This window comes from Nipponia nippon, unplaced genomic scaffold (genome assembly GCF_047370975.1).
Source record: "Nipponia nippon isolate SJK-2023a ecotype South Korea unplaced genomic scaffold, ASM4737097v1 scaffold_9, whole genome shotgun sequence".
In the NCBI taxonomy this organism is placed as follows: domain Eukaryota; kingdom Metazoa; phylum Chordata; class Aves; order Pelecaniformes; family Threskiornithidae; genus Nipponia; species Nipponia nippon.
In genome coordinates this window covers 40,569,337-40,597,027 of record NW_028262413.1, presented here as the reverse complement: position 1 = coordinate 40,597,027, position 27,691 = coordinate 40,569,337, and the positions used below count along the sequence as shown (strand labels likewise).

At 48.9% G+C, this 27,691-nt stretch overlaps 1 protein-coding gene across 3 annotated transcripts in view; it reads left to right on the top strand.

Annotated features, from left to right (window-relative positions):
* Positions 1-13,599: 13,599 nt before the first annotated feature.
* ABHD2 (abhydrolase domain containing 2, acylglycerol lipase) overlaps positions 13,600-27,691 on the top strand; it is a 42,925-nt gene continuing 28,833 nt past the window's right edge. The window contains exons 1-3 of one of the 3 annotated variants that reach the window (XM_087744026.1): positions 13,600-13,670; positions 24,005-24,089; positions 24,951-25,151. In XM_087744026.1, the coding sequence (XP_087600152.1) occupies positions 24,958-25,151 (194 nt within the window). In that variant the 5' untranslated portion in view covers positions 13,600-13,670; positions 24,005-24,089; positions 24,951-24,957. Of the gene's footprint in view, positions 13,671-13,955; positions 14,555-14,667; positions 14,690-24,004; positions 24,090-24,950; positions 25,152-27,691 lie in introns of those variants that run through there. The other 2 variants (XM_087744027.1, XM_087744028.1) reach the window with 2 other exon arrangements.

Below are 27,691 nucleotides of genomic sequence, written 5' to 3'. Positions count from 1 at the left end.
CGCCCGGCCCGGCGCGGCCCCACGTGCTCCGCCGCCCGCCCCCGGGGCGGGGACCGGCCCCGCCGCGCCGGGCCGGGGGAGACCCGCGGGTGGGACCCCCGGAGAGCCCCCGCCGGGAGCGGGGGGGGGCTGCGGGCGGGGGAGGCGGGGGTGCCGGCAGCGAGTGGGGGGCCGGCAGCGAGGGGGGGCCGGCAGCAGGGGGGGGTACCCCAGCCACCCTGGGGTGCAGGCAGGTGGCAGGAGGGCAAGAGGCAGGGTTGGGAGGCTGGCCTGGAGCCGAAGATGCTTAATTAGCGGCCTGGAAGCCAGAGCAGCGCACTGATGATGCTCTGGGTGTGGGGGGGTCTGCTGGCTCACCCCATGCCAGACCTTGGCTCTTGGGTGGCTGCGGGGGCTTCCTGAGCCTGGCAGTGCCCCCGGCCCTGGCTGGCAGGCAGCAGGGTGCAGAGCTGGACCAGGATGCACTGGGGGCTGCCAGCACTTGGCAGGAGGAAGAGGTGTTTTGCAGTACAAACCCCACTTTTCTCTCCCTGGGTGGGGTAAAAGATGGAGAGGGCTTCCCCTCCACCAGGACAGGGCATGCATGAGCACCCCGTGCCACCCTCGGCACCCAGCATGCCAGCAGCACGGGGTTTTCCCAAGCTCCTCCTAACCAGCATCAAGGAAAACAGCTTGCAGCTAGGTCGGGTGTGCACAGGAAAGGGTTTGGGGGTAACAACAGCTCTCTGCCCAAAGCACCACACCACAGGTCTGTTGGTTCAGCCACAAACAAGCTCCTCTTTGAACTGTGCCCGGATCCTGAGGGCTGGAAAAGCCCAGCCGTGGTCTCGAGAGGAGCCGGTGCCATGTGGGGAGCTCTGCCCTGGAAGGCAGAAACTGTTGGGCTAAAGCACATTCAGGCTAAATTCATACTCGGTCACAAATGCTTTGGAAAAGACAACCACACAATACGGGAATGCTGGATCATTTGCCCCTGCGCTGGAAATCCACTCCAAGCCCTCCTCCTAAACATGAAGCTGATTTTATCTCTTCTTGCAAAACCCTCCCTTTCAGCATTAACTAACCCACCTCAGACAGGCTGCTCATATTTACATGTTGACTCTGCCCGAGTGTTGCTACATTTCTGGCTTTGGCAACACGGCCGCCTCAGCCGGCAGCGAGCTGGGCAGCCCAGCCGCGGACCATGCACTTTGACCAGTCTTTCCACCTCCTTTTCCATCTCCACTCCAGCGTCCAGCTAATGCTTTTCTTGGATGCGGTCAGCCGGTGCCCATGAGAGCACCCAGACTGGGAGCGACACCCCAGGGACGGACCCGCCGGCAGGTCCAGCTGCCCCGGTGTGCCGGCAATTTGGCTGTTGGTGGCATTGCCGGAGCAGCAGGGCATGAGGAACACAGGGAGCTGGACACGGATTCCCACCCAGACCCACCACCCTCGGTGGTGGTGTTTCCTTCAGTTAATAGTGACACAAAGGAAACTCCAGGCAGAGTTTAACTCCAGCGTAGGGAGAAACAGCGGATGGAAAGGAGGGAGCGGACAAGACACAGTACTTGCTTTCGAATAACCCTTCAACCTCAGGGTAATTACTGTTGTGGTGTTCAGAGGAAAACAAGGTCAGGAGGAGGAGAGTGCAGGGCAAGATTCCCAGGCCTGTGCACAAGCAACTAGGACAAGGGTGTTTGTTTGGCCTCTTGAGGGGCTGCTGCCTGGATTGGTCTCGGAGAGGATGCAAGACCCGGAGGGAGCTGCAGAAAAATCAGCAGCCTCTTTAAAAACAGAAAGCAAAATGTTTTCCTTCTGTCCCTGGGGGCATGAATGCTGATGTCGCAAGGAACGTGCATGGGAAAGGATATCAAAAAGTGAGTGGTGGAAGCCAGGCGGAGCTCTGCTCTCCATAGGGACGGCGCTTCCTGGAGGCACCGGTGGCTCTTTGAATGGAGACCTGCAACGGAGCGAGGCATCCCAATGGGAAATCAGGGTTGGGAAGAACCCATGCTGTTCCAGCTGGAAGAGGGAAGCTCTGGCTACGGGAGACAGAGAAGAGAGAGAAACAACCTGTCAAGGACAGGGAAGCAGCGAGGAATGGAGACAGCCCCCACAGGCGAACACCACACCCCGGGTTCATATAGCCGCCAAGTTTTCACAAGGGATGGCTCTACTTGAAAGAGTTGGGTAGGTCGAAGGTCAGGCATAATTTCACTCCCTTCTGCAGGGACTACTTAGGCCTTGTTATAGCAGGATTTACCACTGGGTTTGGTTTCTTCTGCATGGAGATCTGCCAGGCTTTGCTGTGCCGTAACCCTTTCTGAGCCGTGCAGATAGCCGATACTCTGGTTCCCGTAGCTGGGGTGATAAAGAGGAAAATAGGTGATGGGGTTGCATGTTTCTCTAATGCAATCCTCTTTATTTCCAAGCTTATACAAAGGTGTTTTCTTGTGAACAACAGAGGCGAACAATACACAGCCTGCCCCTTGCTCAAGCATAAAGCCCCCATCTGCCATAAAACCAGACAAGGTGCGTCTCACGGCCAATGCATTTGCAGTGATGTCTCTGGTATCGCCCTGGTTTCGTGTTCCTCCTCTCCACTCCCTCTCAGACACTCATCTCTGACCCACGGGACCTCTTCCCCTGCCATCAGATAGCAACAACACCCCTCCACTCCCAGCAAAGTCCCATTCGGCCCTTGCATGGATCTTTTTTTGGGTGGCAGTCCCTATTGTTTCAGCTATCTGTTCTATAAAGAAGTTCACTGGCTTAGGTTTATTGCAAAAGAAACGGAAACGTTACAATCCCCTCCAGGGACTCCCCACCCGAAACACTCCCACAACCCTCCCTGCAGCACGGTTTTCCTCCCTTGCCCCAGCACTGAGGGCTCTCTGCTCAAAAAAAGCTCTTGGCAGAGGTAGCCAGCCCCGGCCCTTGCGGGCACGGCTCTCTCCTAGAGCCCGAAGTTGTGGTTCAGGCCACAGCACAGGTCCTGGGAAGGTTTCTGTGGGATCAAATCCCCCCTCGTCCTGCTGCACGTGGCTGCCACTCCAAGCGGGAAGGAGAAGCGATCCACAGCACCGTCACAGAGGATTAAGCCCCAGTCTGCTCCTAATCCCTCTAACAGGATAACCAAGCGCTCAGTGCCGGCATCTCTAACCTTCTGCAGCCCTGGCCGGCGTCAGCACTCGCTGGCATGCCAGCGCGTGGTTTCGGATGGCTGCAGAATACATCCACTGGCCAGGACAATCCTTGCATGTGGCTGGACTTCTCTGTTTGTTTTCCAGAGAAAAAAAAACTTTCCACACTCTCTGCCCTTTCCACCAAAAGGGTGACAGTTTCTTTAAGCTCAGGCTTTGCATTTAGGGATGCTAATGTTTAGGTACCAGGAATTTCAGGACTATCTGAAGAAACCTAGATACCGAATATCCTCAGGGCATGGAAAGCTCTGTACAGCTACCAAGTGCCCTTCAGGGTACGTAAAACCTTGCGATTTAAAAGGAAGAAGGCAAAAGGCAGCACTGTCCCCCAGTTTTGTTCTGTTCCTGCTGCTGATTGTGTCAGAGCTCAGATGAGATCCCAGCCAGTTTAACTTCAAGTCCTTTGCTCTAACCTCAATAAACAAGATTATATCCAGCTTAGAGCCGGTGTGTCTGTGTAAGGTGCTTAATATAAGCACCTTTATATAACCCCCTTCTCTGAATTGGAGTGCTTTGCAGGCTTTAAGGATTTATCCATGCATATCTCTTAACAGAAAAGGTGTTGCCTTCATCTTCATTTGACAGATGGGAAACCAAAGGCTGGAGGGGCTCGAGGGAAGGATGTGTCTCCCTTTATTTTGTCCATCTAAAAGGTAGGCATGCGGCCTAGCCTCTTACACACACCCCCTCTGCTACAGGACGAATCACGCTGGGAAAGAGCTATCTCCCCACTGATGATGGATCAGCATCGACCACCGGCCAGGACTAAACCCCTGCATGGTAGTGGCTGTTCCCGGTGGTGCCCGTCTCAGGGGACTGCCCAGGACGGATGGGGCAGAGCCCACATCCCAGACTCACCTTGCCCCTCTCTAGCCCGTTGCTTGAAAGCACCCACCCGGTAACACAAACTGACCCTTCGCAGTACGCCATGAGGCACGATCGAAACCGCTTATGGATTAGCAGCAGCGAGCGGCCTGACGTTGCCCAAGCACGGAGCAGATGCTGCAGGCAGATAAGCCATGGCTCTTTTGTTCTTTTTCAGGAAGCTCTTGGCAAGCTCCTGCCTTGACACAAAGCACTAAATTGTGTACTTGATAACTTTGTCATCAAGGTTCTTCTGATAACCCAGGTTTCTGTGGCAAAGGACGGATCCTCGTCCTGTTATCACGTTCACAAGACCCCTCCTTCCTCAAGCCGCCCACTTTGTGCGTTTGCTTCCGGCATACGCTTAATGGAAGGTCCTCCAAGGCTTGTAGGGCTCAAGGCAAGCTTGCAGCCTGATTAAACACCAGGGGCCTGATGGCACTAATGCTATATGAATATGTAACAACATTAATGAACTCTAATGAGCTGGGCCACGGGTTTTGCAGGGAGCCCAGAACCTGTCTTACCGGCTGGTGAAGCAGAGGCAGTTTGCTCATTACAGCACCCTCCCCTCCCGCCCATCCATGATGGGGAGAGGCTCTGCCCAGGCCGGGGCCTCATTAATTTGTGAAGTTGCCTTTTGATCTCTGTATCTGGGAGCGTAATGAGTAGGTTTGAACTCTGCCCGTCCCCCTCCCACTTGCTCTGCTCCTGCCTCCCACTTGCTCTGCTCCCCCAGAGCCTGGGAGGGAAGGGGAGATCTGCCACAGCTCTGGGATTCATTTCTTCCTGAAGAAAGGCATATTTGGGGCCTTTTAAGATACATTTCAGTAGCCATATCTATGGCTGGTTGTAGCAGGAAAGCACAGCTCCCTGCACACCTCCCTCTCTCTTGCACAGATGCCCAGCCCCGTGGGGGCATCTGGGGTGATGGCACCTCAAACACGGCTCCTTATTCCCTTGGTTCCTGCAGCCCAAAGTGGCTCTCGGAAGTCACCTGGAGCCAGTTGTCCCCCTGTGTGAGGTGGGTGGTGACTGTCGATGCCACACATTGGCTCCCATAGGACCTCTGCTCTCAAAGCAAGCTCCTGGCACCCAGTGCCTTCATCTGGAGCTGCTGCAGGAGCTCCCATGCTGGCAAAGATCCATACAGTCCCCCTGCCCTGAAACCCGCCAGAGCCTCCCCCTGTGATTACAAGCTGCTCTCTGGTCCTGGACGGATCCCGCACCACTGGCATACCAGTTGCAGCTCCTTCTCTGCCGATTCCTGCCCCTTGGGCTGCAGCCTCCAGAGCCGCAGCAGAAACCGCAGCAGGAGCTTGCTTGGCACCGTGGGCCGAGTCCAGGAGAGCCAGCTCAGCCACTCAGTTACTCCTCTCCCATGACTCCTCCTTTCCTCAAAAGGAAATGAAAACAAGCTCCAAGCCAGACATGTGTCCTCAATGAAACCCATCTGTGAGAGCCACGGCCCGACCGGGGCTGTCGCCTGGTCAGGGCACCCAGACCCGCCATGGAGGAGCGCACGTAGCCAGCCCCGGGGCCAGCATGCACCCAAGGGGACACGAGGCTGGAGCAGGGGATGCTGAGGGACTGCCGCGGCAGCTGCGTCCTCCCCTAGCGCTCTGCCTGGGGCCGTGCTACCTCCTGTCTCAGCAGCGACAACAGCTCGTGGGCAAGAAGCCAGCCGATAGCTCTGCACATCCACAGACGTCTCCACACAGTTTCCATACACATAGTTTGGAGCTGTGAAGACCTCCTTAGCAGGAACAAGAGTGTCCTGAGGGGCAGCGGTATCCACCCATCCCTTGCCTGCTTTACAAATTTCCTCCAAAGGAGATTTCCTAGAGCTTAGTATTGTATCAGACCCTTGTAAAGTCTCTCAGGCGTTTCTCCCTCCCTGCCAGAAAGTTTATACTAACGTGTTTTTAATACACCCATTCTGTTAGTCATACCCCATATATATGTCCTCTGCAATCACCCCCCCTTCTCAGAGGGATCTCCCACCACACCATTTACCTCGTCCAGCTTATGCCAGAGCCTTTATTACGGCGTGAACCGATGTGCCCTCTGCCATCAAACCCCCTCCAGGCATTTTCATGCTACTGCTCCTTCTTGCCTCTTTGTCCTGCCCCACGGCCCAGTTGATACTGGATGCAAATCCCACCTATTGTGCATCTTCCCATTGCCTCTTGGAGGAGTTAAACGGCCCCAGCTCCAGTGCTGAGTCCCCACTTGTGCCTAGCTGGCAATGGGCTGCTGCTTGGACAGCCCCAGCAGTAAAACCAGTGGCTCTTGCTGGAGACATCCAGAGTAGACACAGCGAGTGAAAATGTGCAGATTGCACAGCCCCTCTTAGCTCCTAACAGGGCTTCGCATCCCCCCAGCGCATTCCCTTTGGTCCATGTTCTGGGCCACGTTCGTTTGTGCCTCCTGGAGATGTTCCCCAGGGACGTACGGAGGCGGCCCCAGCACCCCGTTCGGCGCACGTGGTGGGGCCAGGGCAGTTAATAGGGGCTTGTGTGGTAACCTCTGTCCCGTTTAGGATGCTCCCTTCCAGTCCTTGCTATCCCACCTCAGGCTCCAGGTGGAAAACAGGAGGGAGACCGCCTACATCAAGACCTGATGTGGCTGATCTCTGTGAGCAGGGCTGGCTTCACAGGCACACCACGCTGTACGGATGCTGCTCACCTAAAAGAACACCAGAACCTCCCCAAGACCCAGAGGTAGGTGCAGTCCCTTTAGGGTAGCCGTGAAATGGGGCTCCTTTGCAGTCTTCCTCCTCCTTTGTCACATCTGCATCTTCTCACTTTTGGTAGGTTGTCTTCTGCAAGACATAGGAATGTAAGAAAACATCTACCTGTGCTTCCTCCTCTTCTAGCTACGCCTGTGCACTTGCCTCACCTGCTGCAGGCAGCCAGAGAGAGCAGATGTGCCAGCAGTGAGGACAGTGACCCCACAACGGCAGCTTTGGGGTGGCAGGGCTGTGTTTCGCAGAGCACGTGCAGTCCCACACAGGAGGCACGTTCACTCTGGCTGCCTGTGGTTAGTTGGCAGGCTTTCCAGGGAGCCGTGATCTACTCAGAGAGCTGCTTGTTTGGGAGCATGTCGTGTTTTTGCCTGGTCTTGCAGCTGCCTGTCAGCCGCTGTACAAACACAGCCCTGTCTCCCGTGCCCCCTCTTGCCTGTTCTGTCTCTCCTCAGCTCTGCTCTTTGCTGGGTGCAGGATTAGCCACACCTCAGCTGGGTAAACAGGAGCTGATCCTGCCCCATCAGCCCAGGGCTTTTCAGCCTCAGCTGCCGCGAGCAAGAAGTGCTCCTTGATTTTTCTCCCAAGCAAATCTCCCTTTTCATCGTTGAGCAGGTCTGCAGCCCTTAATTGGACACAGCAGCTGATGCGATCCTCTGCATTGGTTTCATCTTCTATTTCCTTTCTTTATTCTTCTATTCTCTGGCTTTGCTCCACTCAGCTTCCTTACCTTCTGATCTGTTCCTCGTTTTCTCACTCCTTTTCCCCGCTCCTGCCTCTGTCCCCTCCTTTTTGCTTTTTCACCCATCTGAGGGAAGCCACCCTTTCTGTATGTCACCTTCTGGGTGCTAACTAATGAGCTAGACGGGGCTGATATTTTAGTCTTAAAAAGCCTTGGAGGTTGTTAGTAACTACAGCCAGCACCTTGGTCTTCATCTCACCTCAAAGGCAGCATTTCCTGCAAATTTTTACCTGCCGTTGAAGGGATGCTGAGCGGGGAGGGAGGAGGACACCCATTCCCTGCAGCACAGCACCCTCTAGCCTCCACCGGGCAGCACCTCTTTGCTGATCTGGAAGGAGGACCTCCACCACCATCATTCAGCCATGCGTCCCCCCCAGTCCTGCAACACTCCCTATATGTCCAGCCCTGCGTAACTCCAGCAAAACCCTGTGGCATTACTGCCAAATCCAAGGATGGATTTCCTGGGACCTTTGTGGATCAGGATCTCAAAACTGGTCTGTTCCAAGCAGATGTGTGGTAAATCAGACGTCATTTCCAAAAGGCTGAGACACCAGCTTTGCAAGGTGGAGCCCACAGTGAGCCAAGGTGGTGTCAGCCCGGGGAAGTGATCATTACACAGCGTCAGCAGCGCTGTTTATTTCCTTCAGCCTGTGCAGTAATTCAGCTCGGTGGTGGTACAGGCAGGGTTTCCAAAAGGGTAGTGCTGCTCCCACGAAGCCAGGTGAGGTCAGCTGGAGGAGTGGCATGGGGTCAGAGACACCTACAGCTCTGCAGTTGTTGTTTTCTTGGGAGGCTGATCTGCAGCCTGCCAGGTCCTTGTGCGCAGAAAAGGGTGGTCACCCCCAGCTCAGACATGGCAGCAGACCTTCCCCGCTTGGCTGGATTGCCAGTGCATCTCCAGGAAAGCATCCAGCAGATGGGGATGTTCTGGATTATCCCTTCATGCCGGCCTCCCCGCTGCTCCTTGCTGCCTCCTCCCCATCTGCCTACCCCCCAAACCATACTCCCGTGTTCCCCACCAGCCTCATGCACAACCCACACCCCCACACCACCATCAAGCCTGGTTCCTCTCACCCTTGCTTTCCTTCTACACCTCCAGGAAACAGAGTTCTGGCTCTCTGCACCCTGACACCAGCACCCTCTCCCCCAAACCACATCCGTAAACGTTTCCTTCATACTTGCCCTCATCCAGCCACAGTTGTGTGCTCCCTACCTCCCAGACCCATCCCGATTCCCACTGTTTTGGCACAAGGCAGTGGCTTCCACCTCCGCTCACTTTATTTCCATAAATACAGCTCTCTAGGAAGAGTCTCTTCCCCATTCCTTAGGCCATACGAAAATTTGGATTTTTACAGGGGGCCAGTAATCCCACTGTTTGGTTTACTAAGCATTTCAGTTTGCAGGATTGCAACCCTTCATTCTCCTCATGCACCGCTACTTCTATGGCAACTTTTCCAGAGAAGTATTTCTCAAGCAGCCACTGAAAAAAAAATGTGGCTTTAGCAGTCTCCCTCTCTGGCTTTCTGAGGCTGGATAATCATAGCCTTTCCAAACTCCAACCTCAGGAACACAGCATAATGGCAAATGTCAGACAGACCACTCAGAATTAAACAGAAGACAAATAGTTTCCTTTATGCAGTATGACATCTTGGAAACACTCCAGGAGAAGCTCATACATCCTTCTGACTTTACTACATTCATTTGTTCCAATCCATCCTGCTTTCCACCAGAGCTACACCTCCTCTCCCTGCTCTCGCTGCCTGCCAGATACCCGCTGCCCTCACGCAGCCTCCCCTGCACACAACCCCCCTGCTCGTGCAGATGGCTTTAGGGACAGGTGCCACACCAAAGCACCGCTTGGCTCCTGCAGCTGTGTCTTGATTTACCAAAATGTGTGATAAAGGAGCAGAAAAGGCTGCGAGCAAACAAGAGGTGGTATTGGAGGTGGCTGCAGGCAACAGGTCTGCTCAGCCTGGCAGCTTTTGGTACAGGAGGTAGGAATTTCACTTGACCGGACTCCCTGGAAAATTCAGCAGTGTTGTGGCATGGATTCATCTCCGGGAGATACGGACGGACCCTTCTCCCAGAGCACTGAGGCTGCTTGTGGAGCCAGGCAGTGTTCAAGTGTCGCGGAGCATCCCGAAGCAGGACCCAGGGGCGCTGCTGATGCCAGGGAGTGGGTTTTAAAACCTCTTCCTCCAGCCAGCAGCTGTGGCTGGGCGTGGGGTAAAAGGAGTGAGCTGGCTGTCGGGAATTCGTGGACAGAAGCGGCGGAGCACAGCCTGGTAAAGTGCTCAGCTCAGTGGCATTTCTCTTTTGGCCTAAAGAATTTGGGAATGCAATAGCTTATCTGCTCTGAAATGATCGGTGAAGCTCCCTGTATCAGCAGTCAGAGCCCTCTTGGTTTGGTAGAAAAACAGGAAAAAAAAGAGTCAGAAAGACGCTAGCAACAGGGCAGCAGAAGAAATGCCTTCAGCCATAAGAAGAGACCAGAGCCTCTGGTCTACAGGGCACAAAAAGGTGGACAGCCGTAGCCCTGTAGGGCTGAGGTTAGTCAGTAAGTGCTATAATTAGGAAATAAATAGCATGCTAAATAAACCCTGAGCAGAAGCTTTTGAGGAGGGTGACAGAGCTGGAAGTTGGCAAGGCACAGCTGAATGAGAATGTGATGGAAAAATACTGAGCAGGTGGGCCACGTGCCACCTCCCCGGCTCCTGTTTGCATGATGCAGCCGTTCTCCCATCCCTGGCACTTGTCTCCTTATGTTGTCAGCTCCTCGGGACAGAGACTGGTCTATTTAGAGATCTGCAAAGTGCCCATTACGCTTTTAGACACCATTTTCAGAAAATACGTAAGAGTCCAAAGAGCTCTCTGCATCCAGATCCAACAGGCTCTCAACCGGCACGGCTCTGCAGCCTGCAAGCCAGTGCCTCGCTGGCACTGCAGGGAAGGCAGAGCAGGAGAAGAGGAAAAAGCATTGCCTTTATTTCCATCTGCAAAGCTTTTTTGTGCTCACATGTCACTGACAGGCACTCCGCTTATTTTCAGCTGGCAATCAAACCCTGTGATATGAGATGTTTTCCTTTTAGCTCCTGCTACACTGGCAGAGATCAACACCCCGATACTTCCTCCGGCAAAAAGGTTTCCTCAGAGGTGCAAAGTCCCTGGGAGTCCTTCAGCGCACGGCGAGATTGCTGAGCAGGAGGAAAGCTGGGCCAGGGGAAATGAAGTGGAAAAAGAGTCCAAGTTCCTTGTGGCAGCAACAGCTAAAAGAGAGAGGGATGTGAAGAACAAAAGGTGACTGTCACCACAGTGTTGTATGGGGGTGTCTCAGGCTGGCTCAGCACCGCATCGAGTTCTCTCTGCCTGGTACCTTTCCAATTGCTGGGTTTAAAAAGATGAAATTATCCTCAGCCTTTTTTTGGCCTTATTATACAGAGGTAATTGCCTGCCCAAAGCACAAGGCAAAGCTGTCTGTTCTACCTGTGCCTACAGTTCCCAGCACATACATTTGACCTCTTCTGCAGTAGCCACACTACTCAAAGAGGAATCCTCCTGTCTGCGAAGCACGAGGGTGTTCCTGGACACCCCCATCCCACTTCTTTGCAGGAACATCAGACAGCAGCGTCTGCTGGGTTGGAGCTGCCAAATCCCTCCCTACGAGGCCGGGAATGAAGCTCGGCTCTTCCCAGCACCCTTCGTTTACAGAATAGTTTGGACTACTGCTCAGGTGGCATTTCCTGAGCGTGAGCTGTTTGCTGCCAGCGGTACAGAGTGGTACAGCCTCGCTCCTGGCTCCGGGCCAGCGCGCTCCACCTACCGCGCACACCGCTGCTCCCAGCACCAGTCAGCCCTGTGGTCCTCATCATCACACCGGCTCGGCTGTAGCAACGTCGGCTCCCCGCACACTCAGAGGAAGGCTTCCTTTACAAGCCACAGCTCGCAGGCTGTTTTAATAGCCCAAAGCTGGGTTTACATCCACAAAACATGCCTTGCTCCCTCCCAGCCATCTCTGCTCCCACACCAGAAGGTGCAGCTGGAACCCCCATGATGTTGTGCAGAGCAAAACACCGACTGACTTCAACCGGTTCCTCTTTCCCTTTCTGGAGACGCAGCGCCTTTTCCACCACAGCCCTTCTTCTTGCAATAAGCACAGCTCAGGAGTTCGGCTCCCGCTGCCACAGCCACCTGTGAGTTCGTGCTGCCACCTCTTCAGCATTAGTCCCCTCCGGTTCTCAGCTCTTGTTCCTCACTGACGTATCCGAGCACCCTGGCATAAAAAAACCCTATGTTTCACTTCTCAGCAAGATGTGGGCAGCTAAGAGTTCGGTTTGCTTTGCTTTGTGAGGGTGTGCTTAAGAAAGCTCTCTTCTAATAGCGGAGCTTCTCTCAGGTCAGAGAAATCTCCAACAGCCTCAAGGATTTAAAATAAAAGCCTTGCCTGGAGGCTCAGCTCCAGTTCATGGTGTGTTTTCCTGCTTGGATCTGTGTTTTCCTGCCTGGATCAACAGTGAGTAGCCAAGGTACACCTGGAATCAATTGGACTGCAATTTTCTGTAATCAAATTCAAACACATTCTTCAAATACTTAGTTAAGAGGCTGATACCGGAAGTTTATCTGCTAAGCCTATCTCGTAGTTTGATCACAAGCATAACTCAGCTGCCTTCAGACATACCAAACCTCAGCCCAGCTGAGTCGCCGACAAATTTAGCAACCACCATAAACCCTGGGTATTTTCACAAGGTTAATTAAAAGCTGAAGATAAGGAATACAGCTCTCATTTGACTGAGTGGTACAGGATCGCATCTGTAGCAAGCGAGGAGGAGCGCTCGCTGTGGGGTTGCTGCTGTTTCTGTTCCACCACCATCATTTCAGCAGTCCCCTCGCTGCCCTTCCTCAGAGCTCCCTTCTTCACCGTGACTCAGCCTACAGCAGTTAGTCATCTCTCCAGATACATAACTCTCTGGAAAATGTGACTTGCTCCTTGAGAGCTTTCTCTACGTAGGAAGCTCCAACTCCCAGTAAACAGAGGAAACAAAATGTCTGAAATCAGGGAAAGGATTTTTCCATCCAGTTATATAAAGCAACCATTAACATAGCTGGGAACAGTTGATGTTAGTAGCAATGTAACATGTGGCTCTTTTGGGAAGCTACCAGAAAAGCAAGTTTATAAACATTGCGCTGTGACATTTTTTATTATTTGTTTTCCTCCAGTGCTTTCCAGATGTGGCAGGCTCCATCCACCTCTGGGCAGATGTTGCTGTCCCTGTCACACATCCCACTCGGTGGGAGAGAACTGGGTGGGCACTCCAGTGCCTCGGAAAGACCCCTTCACTCCTGCTGGTGAGGCCCAAGAGGTGATCCCAGCTTGCACCCCAGGGCCAGGTTTGCCACACAGAGATGGCCTGGGGGCCCATGGGAAAAAAAAACAGCGTGTTAAGGCCTAGCCACCATTTTTAAGGCCCCAAGATATCATTCCTAAATGACTTTTGATTGCAACATAGCATTATGTGACCAGTATTCAGCACCTGGGCACACTTAGATGGACTACCAGAGGCTTGTGCCACGCTGGAGAAGTTTTGGCCCATCCGGCCCTCAGGACCGTCAAGTCCCTGTCACTGAAGGGCGAACACACACCTCAGTTGGAGCGGTCCCCAGGCTGCCTCCCCCCCGCCGCAGGGGTGCTGGCTCCGGCAGCAGGAAGCGGCCAGCGGCGAGGCTGGTGCTTCACCCCCGCGTCACCGCTCCTGTCACCGCTCCTCCCGCCTCCGCCCGCCGCCCCGCCGCGGCCCCGCTCTGTCATGGCGGCATCAGCCGCTGCTGCCCCCAGGCGCCGGCAGCCCCGCCCCGCCTCGCCCGCGGACGTCAATCACCGCCCTCCGCCTGAATGAAAGGCGTCCAAGCCAACGGAACCTCAGCGCCCCGCCCCGCTGCGTCTCCGCCAGCCAATGGCGCCCGTGCAGCCTGGCTGGAGCGGTCTCCCACCCTCAGCTCGCCTCCCGGCCAATCTGCGCGCGGGCTCGGGCGGGAGCGGCACGGCGGCGCTGCCAATGGGAGGGCGAGGGCGGTTGCTAAGGGGCCGCGCGTAGCGGGGTCGGTGCAGATGGGTGGGAGCTGCCGGCCGGGCCTGCAGGTGAGGCGGCGCCGCTCCGGGAGTCCCTTCCCCGCAGGGCTGAGGGGGCGGCGGGCCGGGCCCGGCTCCCCGCCTGCCCCTCAGCGGTGCGGGGCCTGAGGGGGCGCGGGGGGCTCTGCTGGCCGCTGCCCCGGGGCCGGGTCGGTCAGGCGCCGGGTGGTCAGCGGTGCTCCTCTCGCTCCGGCCTCAGGCTCCCCCTGCCCGCCCAGCCGCCTTCTTTCTGTTTATTTTCTGCAGCAGGCTTGCCTTGCGTGTCTGTTTGCTGGGGGGGAGGTGGGGGTAGCCCTGTGGTGGGGCTCGGCCTGGCCTGGCTGTGGTGATCCGCGGTCCGGTCCCCTCCCGGTAGCTTCCCTCCTGGCTCTCGCCGGGGCCGGGAGGTCCGCGCAGCCGGTGGTGCGGTGGCGGCCTTCCCCGTCGCTTCGTGGAGGTGTGAGGTCCTGCAGGGCAGGGAAAGCGGTGGTGTGAGCAGCCTGCGCTGGCAGGGAGCGAAGGCCGAGGCGGGAAGCAGGCGTAAGGCGCTCGGGAGCTGAGGGCAGAGCGGGGCCCTGAGGGGATGGGGCTTGTGTGAGTTAGAGCCGGGTGAGCCCCGCCTGACGTCAGCCAGGTCGCACTGCTCCCCCAAATGAGGCTCTTCTCCTCTCTTACTCACAATCCTAGGTCCTGGTGTGGCTGCTAGCATTTTGCAACAACTTTAGGCTTCCTTTTGTTGATGTGCACTATATACACCTGCTCACTAGTCTGTGTGGCAGGATTCTGCCTGCTCCATTCTGCAGCTTCATGTGTGACTGTGATTTACTCCAGCGCAGGATGAGTAGATCTACCTATCGCAGTTAATGTGTGACAGCTGGTGAAATCCCTCGCCTGGCGCTAACTTTTTTAAGGAGGTATGTTAGCAACAGCTTTATCACCACAGTTATGGCTGGAGGGGTGGCATGCTGTAGCTGCATTCTCATGCAGGTCTCTTCAGAGAATTCGTAACAGCTTCCTCTCATTGTTGATGTACAGTTGCCACTGGTGTGGTAAGTACTAAAGATTCCTGTCTGCCTCTTGCGGATTGCTGTTTGGCTTCCGCATCACTGCTGTCTCCTTCTGTAACAAATGTTTGTGGCTTATTAATCAGCTAACTGGTACAGTGCGTTCATCTTGCATGCCTTGTTTATCAATGATTATCATGCTCAGCCATGTTCATAATATTACTTAGGCTGACGTGTTCTAGTCCTCGCTGATAGAGCGTTCATAGAATGCACAGTTCACCCGTTTGCATTTGTGATGTCTCATTTTCAGACCTTCTTCGATAATGTTTTTCCTGTGCAGGGAGTTTTGTTATTGACAGCTAATCTTTGGTTGCTCTGTTGTTATCTTTTCTTGGCTTGTCTACTTCACCTTCTTTCCTAGATGCTTAGCTCTTGTATCACAAGAGAAGCTTGTATAAATTCTCTTGTCCCTTCTGGGAACAGTGGATGTGCAGCCTTTCTTATTATTCTAGCTATCGTTTATTTCAGTCTCAAAGTCAAGAGTAAGAACAGGAAGGATATTTAAAAAAGAATTAAGAGCTAATGTTTGGGTTCTATTCTCCTGCCTTATTTTTAAAGATAGTTGTATTTCAGCTTTTTGCATGGGAGGTCCTCTGTGTTACTGAGTGAATTAGCTGGAGAGAGGATGAGGCTGACCTAAGATTGTGCCAGACTGTGTGTTCTAGGGGTGGAAAAGACATGGTGGTTGGGGATAAAACCTTCCATCTTGCAAAACTGTTTCAGAAGAAGTTAAACTTAAAAATTAATTTGTTCTACTATTTTTGTAAAAGCTATATTTTTCTATTCAGGGAATGAATAGCAGCTTAGGCTCTCCGTGTTTCATAAAACTGCGTTATTAAACTTGTAATCTGCAAACCCAGAGATTAACACACTGAAATAGTCACTGTTCTGGGATGTGGTATTGGGAAGGAAAGATGGCAGAACAACATCATTTGTCCTTGACACAGGCATATGGAGAGGTTATCCAAATCTACTAAGTTCCAACTGTACTTTTGGATGTAATTTGATGTACGATAGAAAATGGTGGCTTTGGAGCACTGATTCAAACCTTCTGTAGTTGTAGTTTAACCTCACCCAATAATGGAAGTGTCCTGGGTGCTGCTGGATTCACATTGCCCTGTTACTCCCCTTTCTTGCTCTGTATCTCTGGCCTCTTCATCCTTACTTTCATCCTGCCAGAACTTGGATTAAGCTAACAAAGAACAGGATTTAGTAAAGCCTCTAGTAAAGGTGTATGTGCTGGCGTCTTTGGCGCTTGTAATACCTGTTGAAAGGTGCAGCCTGAAACTGGTGTTTCAGACTTTTCAGCAAAAGCCTAAATCGTCATAGTTCTGCTAGTATATTGGAGCCTTCTACGCTTTTGAGTTTCTCTGGAGGATAGTATTTCATGATGCGTTATAGCTCTGAATTTCTCTTCTTAACGTGTACTATAGAACAACTGAACTTCTGGGCAAATATTTGCCCTTAAGCCTAAATAGCTTGTGAGGATTAAGCTTATATGCAGTTAAAAAAATCTGATCAAACTCAGCTGATTGAGTTCAGTACCAAACAATTGATTTAATTTCAATGTGCAAGGACAATCTGTCCTTCATGGGGAGAAGCAAAATCCCACTTGCCCAACATATGTGGGTGGCAATGATGCTAACCTAGTCAGGCAGCTATCTTAGCCTCTTTTAGCTCTAGGAAGGCTTGTATGTCCAATGGCTTGTCTTTTCTCCAGCTGCATCAGTTGATTTGATAATAGAGAGTGTCTCTAACTGCCAGCATCAGGCAGCAGTAATTCAAAATGCTTTGCAAAGCAGTTCTGTACAAACCAGGTGCTTGAAACATCTTTGTGCCTGTGCTCCGTTAGAGGTAACGGCAGTGGAAGGAAGTGTCATACTTGGCAATGTACAGAAGATTTTTATCTCTATCTCTAGATTGACCAAGAAGTTCAGTTGCCTAGCGCTTATTATTACTGTTGAGAAATACTTGCATTTCCCATATTGTGGGTTCAGTCTGATTAAAATAAGTGGCAATGACAACTTCCTATACTAATATGGACTGAGCTCCTGCAAACACCAAACCCTTCTGAAACTTCTGATATAGTGGTTGCTAATAATTGAGCTACAGCCCTATTGAGGGCATTGAGTACTCAAATAGTGTAATAAGGGCTCCTCATGTAAAGGGTCAGCTAGGACAAGTGACTGGCTGCTAGTGAGGGGTTCACTGTTCAACAGCTTGTCCTGTTTCTAAACTTATTTATATCTTCAGAGATGCTTTTGCATAGAGATACAGGTTCCAGAAGGATTATGTTGAGGCTGTTCAAGCCTGGCTGTCCCTTAACTGGAACATCCTGTTCTGTGAAGTGTTGGTTGGGCATATGCGAATATGAAAGATTGTACGAAGCGAAATAAGCAGATGCACAGTCATTTACAGTGAACGTCCTTGTAAGAGGTAAGGAGAAAACGTCCCGAGATGTGTGCCTGCAATATCGCTAACCTCCCACTCGGATTCTGCAGGAGAGTGGGCCAAGGTAGCTCTTCAGACTTTGAGTTGCTGGCAACGGCTGTAGTGCTCCAAAACCTCTGTTTGTTTCCATCATCATTCTGACAAAACCTGAACATTCTGCAGTAGTGGTAACTGTGTGTTGGTCAGGTCCTGTCTCTTTGTATTTGGTTCTTTTGTCCTGAAGTGCTGTTGCTTCATTTTTAATGTAATGATGTGAATTAAACTTCTCTAGCATGAGCCTTCTATCTGTCATGGACAGACTCTGGGAGAATGACTCTGCAAATCTTCTGTACTGCTGTGGAGCAGAGCTGATCATCAGGAAAAAAAAATAAGCAGGGTGTTTTGAAGACCTGAGAGTGAAGTGGCATCTCAGCTTTTGATCATGTTCAGATATAGGTGTTTTCCAACTGCTTGAACTGGACCAGTCTTGAATAAAGTTGTCTTAGCTGTCTTAACTTGTACTTTGGTACAAGATGATGGTCTTTCCCTGCTGTGCAGCTAGTCTGGTGTGGAGCATGCTCCCCACTTCCTCAGCTGTGCACCCTGTAGCTGAGCAAACAGCTGTGATGTGCTTGGACTTTGGGCTGCTCCTCTGATATGTACTTGCCTGAGCTCTGTGACAGTCTGGAGTCTGAGGGTAAATAAGGCTTTAACAGTATGATGCTGCATTTCAAAATATAGTGAAGGAATACAGCAGGCTCTTTTGGGGTGGGTTTAGTCTGTAATGCAGTTTGTATTAGCTCACTTAGCTATCCGTGGCTTGATGCTAGTAGCATTCCCTCAACTACTGAGCATGGATTGTCAGGTTTTCTGTAAAGTGTTTATTCTCCTTCTTCCCTTGAGCTTAACGCTGCCTGCTGACACAGGGTTACGTGGTAGGTAAGTGACACCTGCTAATGCTGTAAGAGTGTGGCAAGGTGTTAGCCAATATTTCTTCTCCATCAGTATCTAAAAGTAAGCTTGACCTCTTCTACAAGGAGCTGAAGCTCTGTCCTGTAGTTCAATAAGGCAGTGGTTAGGGTGTGACAAAGTCCTAAGTCTCTGCAGTAATCAAATTATTATGTTTGCTTAAATAACATGAGCCTTTCCTTTAAGGTAAGATGCAGTTGACTTCTGTGGAGTCATCAGAGCCTTGTCTTGTCTTAGTTTAATCTTGTACATCGGGTGTGTGCAATAAAAGCTAATGCAGTGTTTTTCAATCCATCTGTGACAAGTAGGAACCAGATAAGGTGACATACAGGGAGTCTACATAGCAACCTTCTTAGATGATATACAAAAGCTGCCTGTCATGCGGTAGAACCATTTTGATCAGTTAAAATGATATTGTGAAGGAACAAAAGCAGTTCCTGTAGTTGGAAGGAAGTGAAATCCAAGGCTCATTTGACTGTAAATTAACCTTCTTGGGGAAGTGAAAGACCTAAAGAGTCTTTGTCCCTGTTGGCTATAGAATTATTCTCAGGTGCTTTCTTAAGCAAGCTTCCCTGACATGAACACCCAGCCCTCTTAGGTGCTTGGCTTCTGCTCTGAAGGTGTAGGACTTCTCGAAGTCAAAAAAAGGAGGAAAAAAAAAAAAAAAAAAGCTCCAGTTAAAGGCACCTGTCTTTCTGGCTGTGCTGATGGTGCCTCGTGCTATGAACTTTGTCCCTGTAACCTCACAGTGCCTCTAAATTTACTATATGAGCCAAGTATTGTATCTGATGAAAAGGTCAAATTCCAGTAAAGGAACCAGCCAATAAATTCTTGCTGGAACATGGCGTAAACAGTACCTGCTGCTTTGTATACTCACCAGCCAGCCAAATCCTGGCCTGGGTGCTGGCTCTGGCACAAGGCAGAGGGATTTGCACCAAGGACTTCCATGTGCTGTCCAAGTAATGTTCTTTTAAGCATCCTTGTGATGGGACATGTCAGTGTGCCCTCTTTATTTGGAGATAAAAATCTCTCAGATGTTTGACAATAAAACTGTGGTGGGCTTTGCCAGACTCCTGATGACTCTGGCAAGGACTGCACTTTCTCTCTCATGGCCACATCTCCTGAAAACCTAAGCTTAAGTGCTTGAAGTGCTCAGCTAATTCTCAATTATACACTCTTGTGTTTTGAGGTCTGAGACTTAGTTGGTCGTTTTTAATGGCCAGAAGTACTGAGTGGTACATGAAGATGATCTCAGCGTTTGCTTCTGACGTGTTCTCTTCTGAGCTACCACTGAAGATAATGGGAGGTTCTGCATGGGGTAAGCTTGGGCTGGTTAGATGCCAGTCTCAAAATAAGCAGTGTGATGCCTTGCTTTGTGTGCCTAAACCAGTGAGGCATAGTACTGGTGTGGTCCTAAAATACTTGTATCTGTGTAATTGTTTAGAGACCTTAAAGTAGCAGTTTAGGCTTAACACTTTTTTCCATAAATATGAAAGGCAGGATATGGGACTGCGCAATAAAGCTTGAGGTTTTTCATGATTGCTCTTGCACAGGTTCCTGTGCTCATGTAGCTTGTGTGACCTCAGACTGTCCTCCAGGGCTTTACAAAAACTTAGTCTGGCAGCCTTTCCCATCACAACACGTTGCTTCAGAGTCTTTCCCAGGCGTATACATTCCCTACGTACGTTTTCATTGGGATGGTCTCCTAAACATCTTCCGCCGCATTTAAACCATGGAAAGCTCAGCAGTGTGACATACTTCTGTACGCTTACTGGAGTGAGATTTGAATCATATGCTGACATAAAACTTGGCTTTGTTTAACAACCTTTGTAGTGCTCTGACTTCCTACCCTTTCCTTAATAAAGTTCCTTTCTCCATAATGTGGTTCTAAATATCTTACCTGATATTGACAAGCCTGTAACTTCTGGTTTTGTGGTGTGTTTTGGAAGAGACCTTAGCTTTGGCTGATATTGAAGATGATTAATTTCCCGGAAGCATTCTCTAAAGAACTAACTTCAGTGAAAGTGAGCTAACTTCCTTCTTTCCCCTTCAAAGAGGGGGGGAAAAAAACCTTATTTCCTATCTGAATCTGCCTAGGCACAACTCTTTAAAGAAGGGTGTTCTGTTTTCCTCTTGTCTAGCAGACTTGCTTTCAGAGTTTTATTCTGCAAGCAGGCACTACAAATAAATGAAACCAGTCCAAGAAATGTCTGATAAGTTAGTTAACAAAGTCTGTCTGCTTAATCTGTCTAGAAACAGCTTCTTTGGCTCTTCTGAATCTTTGTGGGGAAGAGAGGATATTATGCTACTTGGTAGAAGCTGTAAAAGGATAGGAAAGGGGATTTTTAAATGCTTTCAGTGTTGGCCTGTGTCTTGGTGTCCAGCTGAGCTCCAAAAGCAGTAGTGAGCCAGAATGCTGACTGGTGGGAGGGGTGTCTAAGAGGCTTTTGTATCAAACTGCCATTCCTAGAAATGGGATTCCTTCAAGATTCTTCAGTGAATGTAATGGAGCATAAGATATCTTGCTAGTGGAGCCCCTTTTTAAAGAGGCTGCTTTTACTCTTCTCTGTGGGCAGTTCCATAGAGCTGCATCTTCGCTTTAGTCCAAACCATTTCTAATGCTTCAGTGAAATGAGTCTGTCAGGCTTTCAGTTGCTCATTAAAAGGCCTGAGGGAAGGACCCTATGGGAGTGGCTTCCTTTTAATGCCTTTGCTTTTTTTAATGTTGGCTTTCCAGTATGTAGAGTCAGGCTTAGCTTCAGCATGGGTGGAGGAGCTGTAATGCTTGTTAGCTACCAAATCCTGTACATGCCCTGTTGAGTCACAGGCTGAAGTGACTTCTGTCCCTGGAAGAGTCTCCTCTCCCCAGGAAATCTGGAACAGAAATGTGTGCAAGTCTCAGATTTGTTAGTCATGACTTCACTTGCTGTACAAGTAAATATCTTGGCAGTGGCTTCCCCAAAACCCAGTGTCTTTGAAAGGATATGTGAGGAAATTGCTGTAGCTCTGCTGGCTTTTGTGGTACTTGTTCCTGGCTGAAAAGGGGAGACATGGGGTTTTTCTCATTATACTTGTACAGGTGAGGTGCACTCTGTAGTAGTGCTGAAGTGTTTCCTGTAACATGATTTTCAGCTTTTTATTCTGTGATGAAAGGGCAAATGAAAAGACTCCACAAATCCAGCACTTGCTTTCCAGTGACTGATTTTTTTTAAACTTAGTCCTCAGTCACAAATGGGACTTAAGAATATTACTTGAAAAGACTGACAGTCTTTGGGGCTGTCATGCCTTTAAGTGATTTTTTAAAAAAAGGAATTGTACACTTAAGGTGCTTCAAAATAACATGCTTGGCCCCAAGAGCTTCAACTTCATTGTGTTCCTCAATGTGGATCTCAAACCTTGTGATGGATCAAAAGGCAGGCTTGATGGCTTCTAGTGATATACTTACTGCCTCTTGCTAATTTTGTCTAGCCTGTTAAAAGTGCATCTAGTCTTCTGTATACAGAAGAGGCCAAATGTTTGTATGTTTATATTAATGCTGACCCATTTAGAGGAGATTCTAGATTAAAATTTGACTGGTTCAACACTGTGGTTATCTGTCCTTTTTCGTAAACAGACAAGTTTATTGGGTCAATGCAAAAAGGGTTTAACAAAACAGAAGCAAGGTGACCTCATCCCTGCTCATAAACAGCAAGGCATTTGTCTTCTGTGATTAGAGGCAGAGCTCTCAAATCCATTTCAGTAAGCTAAACCCTTAAAATTTTAGAGCAGAGTGCTCTGGCTGAGCCCCTGCAAACCTGCCCTGGCTGAGAGAGGTTGGTTTAGGTCTTCAGAAATACCAGAATCTCGAGGAGGCACCTCAGGTGCCACAGCGGGATCCATAGGGCATGGAGTTTACCAGTGTAGTTGTCTTGGACTAGATGCATTGCTTAGTTAATGACTGCAGATAGCTGTGCAACTGCGACGGCAGTGCCAGCTTTGTTAGCTGTACGCAGACTGATCTGAGCTTTTAGGTAAAGATCCTGACAAATACATGAACCTCTAGCACGTGTTTGAGGTTCATCTGTTCAGTGAATGTGTATTTAGACTGTCTAAAAGGGGAAAAATATTAGTTCATAAGTGTCAAAGCATAATCCCACCTCCCAACAGCTGATTTTTCTGAAAGTAACTCCAAGCTCTAGTATGCTTTTTTTAAGATAGTGACAGGCAAAAACTGGATATAGAAGTATGAAAAAGATGTGGTATGTTTGTAATCTGAAGATTATGTGGGAGAGAAGAGTCTCAGGGAGACACAGCTTAGTTGGATCAGTTATACTGAGTCACTAGTACAAAATGCTGATGACTAATTGTGTCCAGTTTTATTTTTAACAAATTCACTAATGCTATGAAAGTTGTAAACAGCAAACTAGCTTAAAATCCAGGTGGCAGGAAGGTTTTAGGTAACTCTTGTATCAGTGTCTCTATTAATTTTCTAAATAAAACAATGAAGGGAAGATGTCAGCAGAACTTCTGGGAGTTTTAGCTGGGGAAGACTTGCTCGAGCACCTGGTCGTCCTTGAGTCAGCGATTGTTCAGGAACTCAATCCACTCTTCTGCTGATTGTACCTTCCCTGGAGAGGCCATTGCTGTAGTTTGCCTGTTGTCTCCTATACAGTTAGTGGTAGTGTTGGTGGAAGTCTACTTAACATACTACAGCTGAACATCGTACTCAAACTCTTCATTGAGACACATGATGACAATGTAATCTTCTGATTAGAAGAATAAATGGGTTTTGTAGCCCACTCCTCTCTCTCTTCTACTGTGAAGCTCAGAATTGGAAAATAAAAGCTTGAGTTGTCCAATATTAAGTGTCTCTGCTTTCCTCGCCCTCTGTTCTCCTGCAACACAGACGGTTATGGTGGCAGAAACTTGCAGCTTCCCAGCACACTGTTCAAGAGCTGATGCCAGGCTTGTTTTCTTCCAAGGGATTTTGGTGTAGCTGCATTGAGTACAGAAAGTACTTCTGAGGTTTTGTCTTCCTGCTAGGGAGAAGGGTAAGGCTTTGGTATGGGCTGTCCGAGTCGGAAGCAGCAGCCGTGGTAGAGAGCAGATGGTTCTGGAGCTTTTTCCTGCAAGCTCCAGTTCCCCGTCAGTTTGTTGTGCCTGTAGGGAATCCAGTCCTAATTGTAAGTATCGCTTGCATTTTTACGGTTACAGGCTGAAAGCTAGCTCTCTTTTATTGGCATCATCAAGTTCTTGTGCATGTGCACTGGTGTTAATTAGGTGGCTGTATCTGAGCCTCCTGGTGCCTCTCACCATCTTGTTAAAGTGTGATATGTTGTAACTTCTCAAAAAAGCAAGTGTGGGAACAAGCAGAGATTGTTCACCAGCTTCCATCTGTAGGAGTGAGCTGCCTTGCTAAGCCTCAGTAAAAGTAGCAAGAAACTTCTTTCAGACTGGCTTCACACGTCAGTAACAGTGTAGATATTGCACAAACTTGAGAAGAATAGTAGCCTGTTACTTCTACTCTTTTAAATAGGAAGGGATTTGGGTAGCTTTTGTAACTGTGGACAATGTCACTGTCTTGCGAAGATGGTGACTGTAGTCTTCTGGAAGTTGAGAGCTTGGCTTTCCTCTGAAGTGGCATTGGTTTTTCATTATTGCTTTCTGTCTGTCTCTGCTCATGAAGGTGTATTTGCATACTGCAGATGAATTGATATGCTGTAGGCAACCGATCTGGTCTGGAATCTGTCCATCTGCAAGAGGTTTGACACAGATGGATCAGAGTTGAAGCGGTTATGACTGAATACGCAAATCAATTGCAATGTCTGCGATGAGACCCCTGTATAAACTTGTGTTCTCCCCTTCCAGCTGAGACACGCAGCCTTATCAGTAATAATCAATTTGCTTTTCTTCTCCTCACAGGGTAACTCAGGTAGTACGTGGATCAATGGTGACAATTCTACTGAGGACTGGCAATTATTTCTAGTTTGAAGAAAAAGTGACGTTGGTAAGGCTCGACTTGTCAGTTGCTATCTTATTTGGGTTACCCATGTGGCTGAGGAAAGACCCAGGGAAAAACCTGCCCCTTCGACATGGATGAAATGTCCCTGTAATAACTGCAGCCAGCTATTTGAACCATATGTTCAAAAGAAGCTGGATCAGTTTAAGAACTTGATTTCAAGCTGGAAGGATATTGTTATGTTGTGGGTTTCTTAATTCTCTCCCCTGCCCCACTTCCTTTACTCTGAAGCCCTTGAATGACTAGATGCTAATCTAGTCCTCCTTCAGGTGCAGAACTACAGTGAATTAAAAGAAATGCTGAACTCACTGGTACAAAAAGTGACCACCGTGAATACATGCAGGAGTTAGTATTCTCATAGAGTTGCAAAATTCAGGCTGAGGAGCTAACACAGTAGTTCTTTCAAGTTCTCCTTTTTGAGCCTGGCTTGTACATCTGGAAAGAAACACACATCCAAAGCTGCCGATGCGCCTTTATAGCCTGGCTTTTCACTCAGCTTCTATTTGAGCCGGATAGTCTTGGCCAAGATCATGAAAGTATTGACTGTCTGCAGACTGTAGACACCTGAGACGCTGTTGCAATTCTAGTGCAGCACTGATTAGGAATAAATATCCTTCCCAGCTGATCACCCGGTTTCTATTTCCTCTGGTGGTCAGGGTGTTTAGAGCAGTACAAAATAAACTTCCTTTATCTTAGAAGTTGCTAGTCTGAGTTCATATGTGAGGATTTTTGTAGCAGTGTTAACTGACAAATTTAGTTAGTTAGCAGAGTCTTATATTTAACATGGCAATTGATATTCATATCCAACAGTATATTGCAAAAAGCTTTAATATCGTTTTTTATCTCCAGGCTCAAAATGAGTGCAATGTTGGAAACCAGTGAGCTGCCGGCGGTGTTTGATGGGGTGAAGCTAGCTGCAGTTGCTGCTGTTCTGTATGTTATTGTTCGCTGCTTGAATTTAAAAAGCCCAACTGCCCCTCCTGAACTCATTTACCAGGACTCTGCTTTGGCCCGCTTTCTACTCAAATCCTGCCCACTTTTGACCAAAGAGTAAGTAGTATATTTTTTCCATGTTGACCTGCATTACAGGGAGAAGAGCTGCACTTAACAATTTTTCTGCCTAGTGTGTTTCTTAAACCTGGATGTAAGGGTATTCTCTTGATGAAATAAACCTGTTCCAAGTCAAGCATTTCATTATTGTTAGTGTTCCAGGTACCTGGGTTTAGGACCAGGCCTTATTGTGCAGGGCCCTCCATGGATGTATGGAAAAAGTCATCTCTACCTCTCTGCATAGTAGCTGTATGCTGACATTGTACTATACCAGCACTATATAGCCCACTGTCTGTGGAAATGGGGGAGGGATGGATGCAATCAGCACTTGTTCCTGTTCATGTGCTCTCCTTTCTATTAGGGGAGAAATCTGTCAGGGCTCACAGGAAGGACATGTTTTCATGGTGTGTCCATGCACTTAAAATGAACACAGGGATGCCTATTAGTTTTAAAGTGCCTACTCTTATTTGAAGTGCCTTAAGTTGATTGAAGACTAATGAAATTTATTACTGGGTAGAGCACATCATCATAACTAGTTTAATAAAGTAATGACATACCAGCCAGCTCTGAGCCTATTGAATCCACTTTCAAATTCACCTTAAGTCAACTCTGTATCTGAGCAGGCTGATCCTTGACCTTCCATTCTAGGACCTCCAGAATCAGTGCAGCTGCCCTTACCTTCACCAGTAATATGAAGCATTTACTACAATTTCATGAGGCTTTGGAGGTACAAGGACTTTGATTACAGTATTTCTCTTCTGCAATCACTTTAAAAACTTGCAAGTCCTATTTAGAAGCCCTAAATACATCAATTATCTAGTAAGCACTGAGCGCAGCTGCATGAACCTTCCTTTTGGATCTCAAAAGTCAAGCGGACTTAATGATAGTCATCCTAGGGGAGATGAGAGGCTTTTAGCAGTGCTGTGTTAGGTGCCTTGATTACATAAGGTGTAAGATCTTGGGCCATAGGATCTGTAAACTCTTAGAGGAAACAAAGTATTATCCATTTTAAATTAGAGCCCAAAGAGGGTTCCCTGATGCACTCAGAGTTTGGTAGTAACACAAGTGTGTGTTGAAGCTGAGCATTGAAATTGGATTCTTGATTATCGCTAGTGCCTTAAGTGCAAAGCAGTTGCTTCCCTAAAAAAATACTAGGTAACCAGAACCTCCTTAGTGTATTTTAGACACTTGTCATCTCAGTGTTGGCACTCCAGATTGACATATCCCTCATCACTGAAAGAGCAAGCATGAGGCTGTGCTATTTACCAGTCTTGAAGGCATATTAGTATCAGACTAATCTTTGGAAACAGATTATAAGCTACTTCAGATTCCGTTTTACTATTCCAGCTCTGTTCTCATGGCACAAGCTCCTAGCACTACTATATTAGAGGCACGTTTTGGACTTTCACTCAGTTGGAGAATAAAGTATTCCCAAAGGAGTGCAAATGCAGGACATGTCTAAAAATGGCAGTATACCTGTTCTGCATTAATTGCAGGAGTGAAGAGCTTCTTGCGGAACCCTAGTGTTGTGTTAATAGTGTGCAATCTTGGGTTGTTTGCTTTCTCTGGATCAGCTCAGAGCTCAGGCTTGCCAACTCCTCTGAAGGCTGTAGCAGTGATTTCTAACACATGGTTCTTGGGCAGAACATTGCCTCGAAGGCTTGCAAGACCCCAGGAAACAAACTCAGCTGAAACAAACTAGAACCAAATGTGTCAATAAGTAGTTGTTCAGTCTTGTTACCTGTATACCTATGTTAGGAGAGACAGGAATATAATTGCTCTTGGGGATTGAAAGGGCTTACAGGAGAGACAACTCTAAGATGATGTATATGTGATTTTTTTTTTTGCTATTCTATTGATGTTATCACAGACTTTTTTAATACAGAAATTAAAAAAAATCAAAGAAATCTTGTCTTCAGGCATGAAAGTCACCTGGAGACTAAAGGGGAACAAACATATTTAAATTCCTGCAATTATGCATGAAATAGTTTGTAGAACTAATTAGCAAAAAGCTATGTGAAAACAGCTTGTGCCATACTCGACTGAAAAATCTTGTAAGGCTCTGATTACTTGCTAATTATTCAGAGTGTTAGGAAAGCTGATTAAGCAGCTCTTTTCAAATTCTACCATGAAAGCAAAATAAGTAGCCTAGCAATCCCTTCTGTTGTATCAGTAGTGGGTTTGCTGTAAGGTCTGTTATAAGACCAGTTCTTCTGTATAGCTGTGAACTGGCTTTCAGACCCAGTTTGTTCAGCTCCCTTATGCTTAAGGGAGGAAGGGGTGAGGGTATTGCTGGAAAAAACAGGGTGGCAGAGAGAAAGCAGAAATGAGCAAAGTTACTCTATCTGTGTGGCTATTCAAAAATACTTGGAAAAAATACTTTTGGATTTTATTTCCCCTTCATGGCACCATCCTCGCCTATGGACTTATTCAATACATTGTAACCGTAGCATCAGTCAGTAAGCCAAGCGGTGGTGGATGAATAATTTAAGAGCTTTGGATAGTAAAACTGCCTGAGATGGCTGTGTGCCACGTACCTT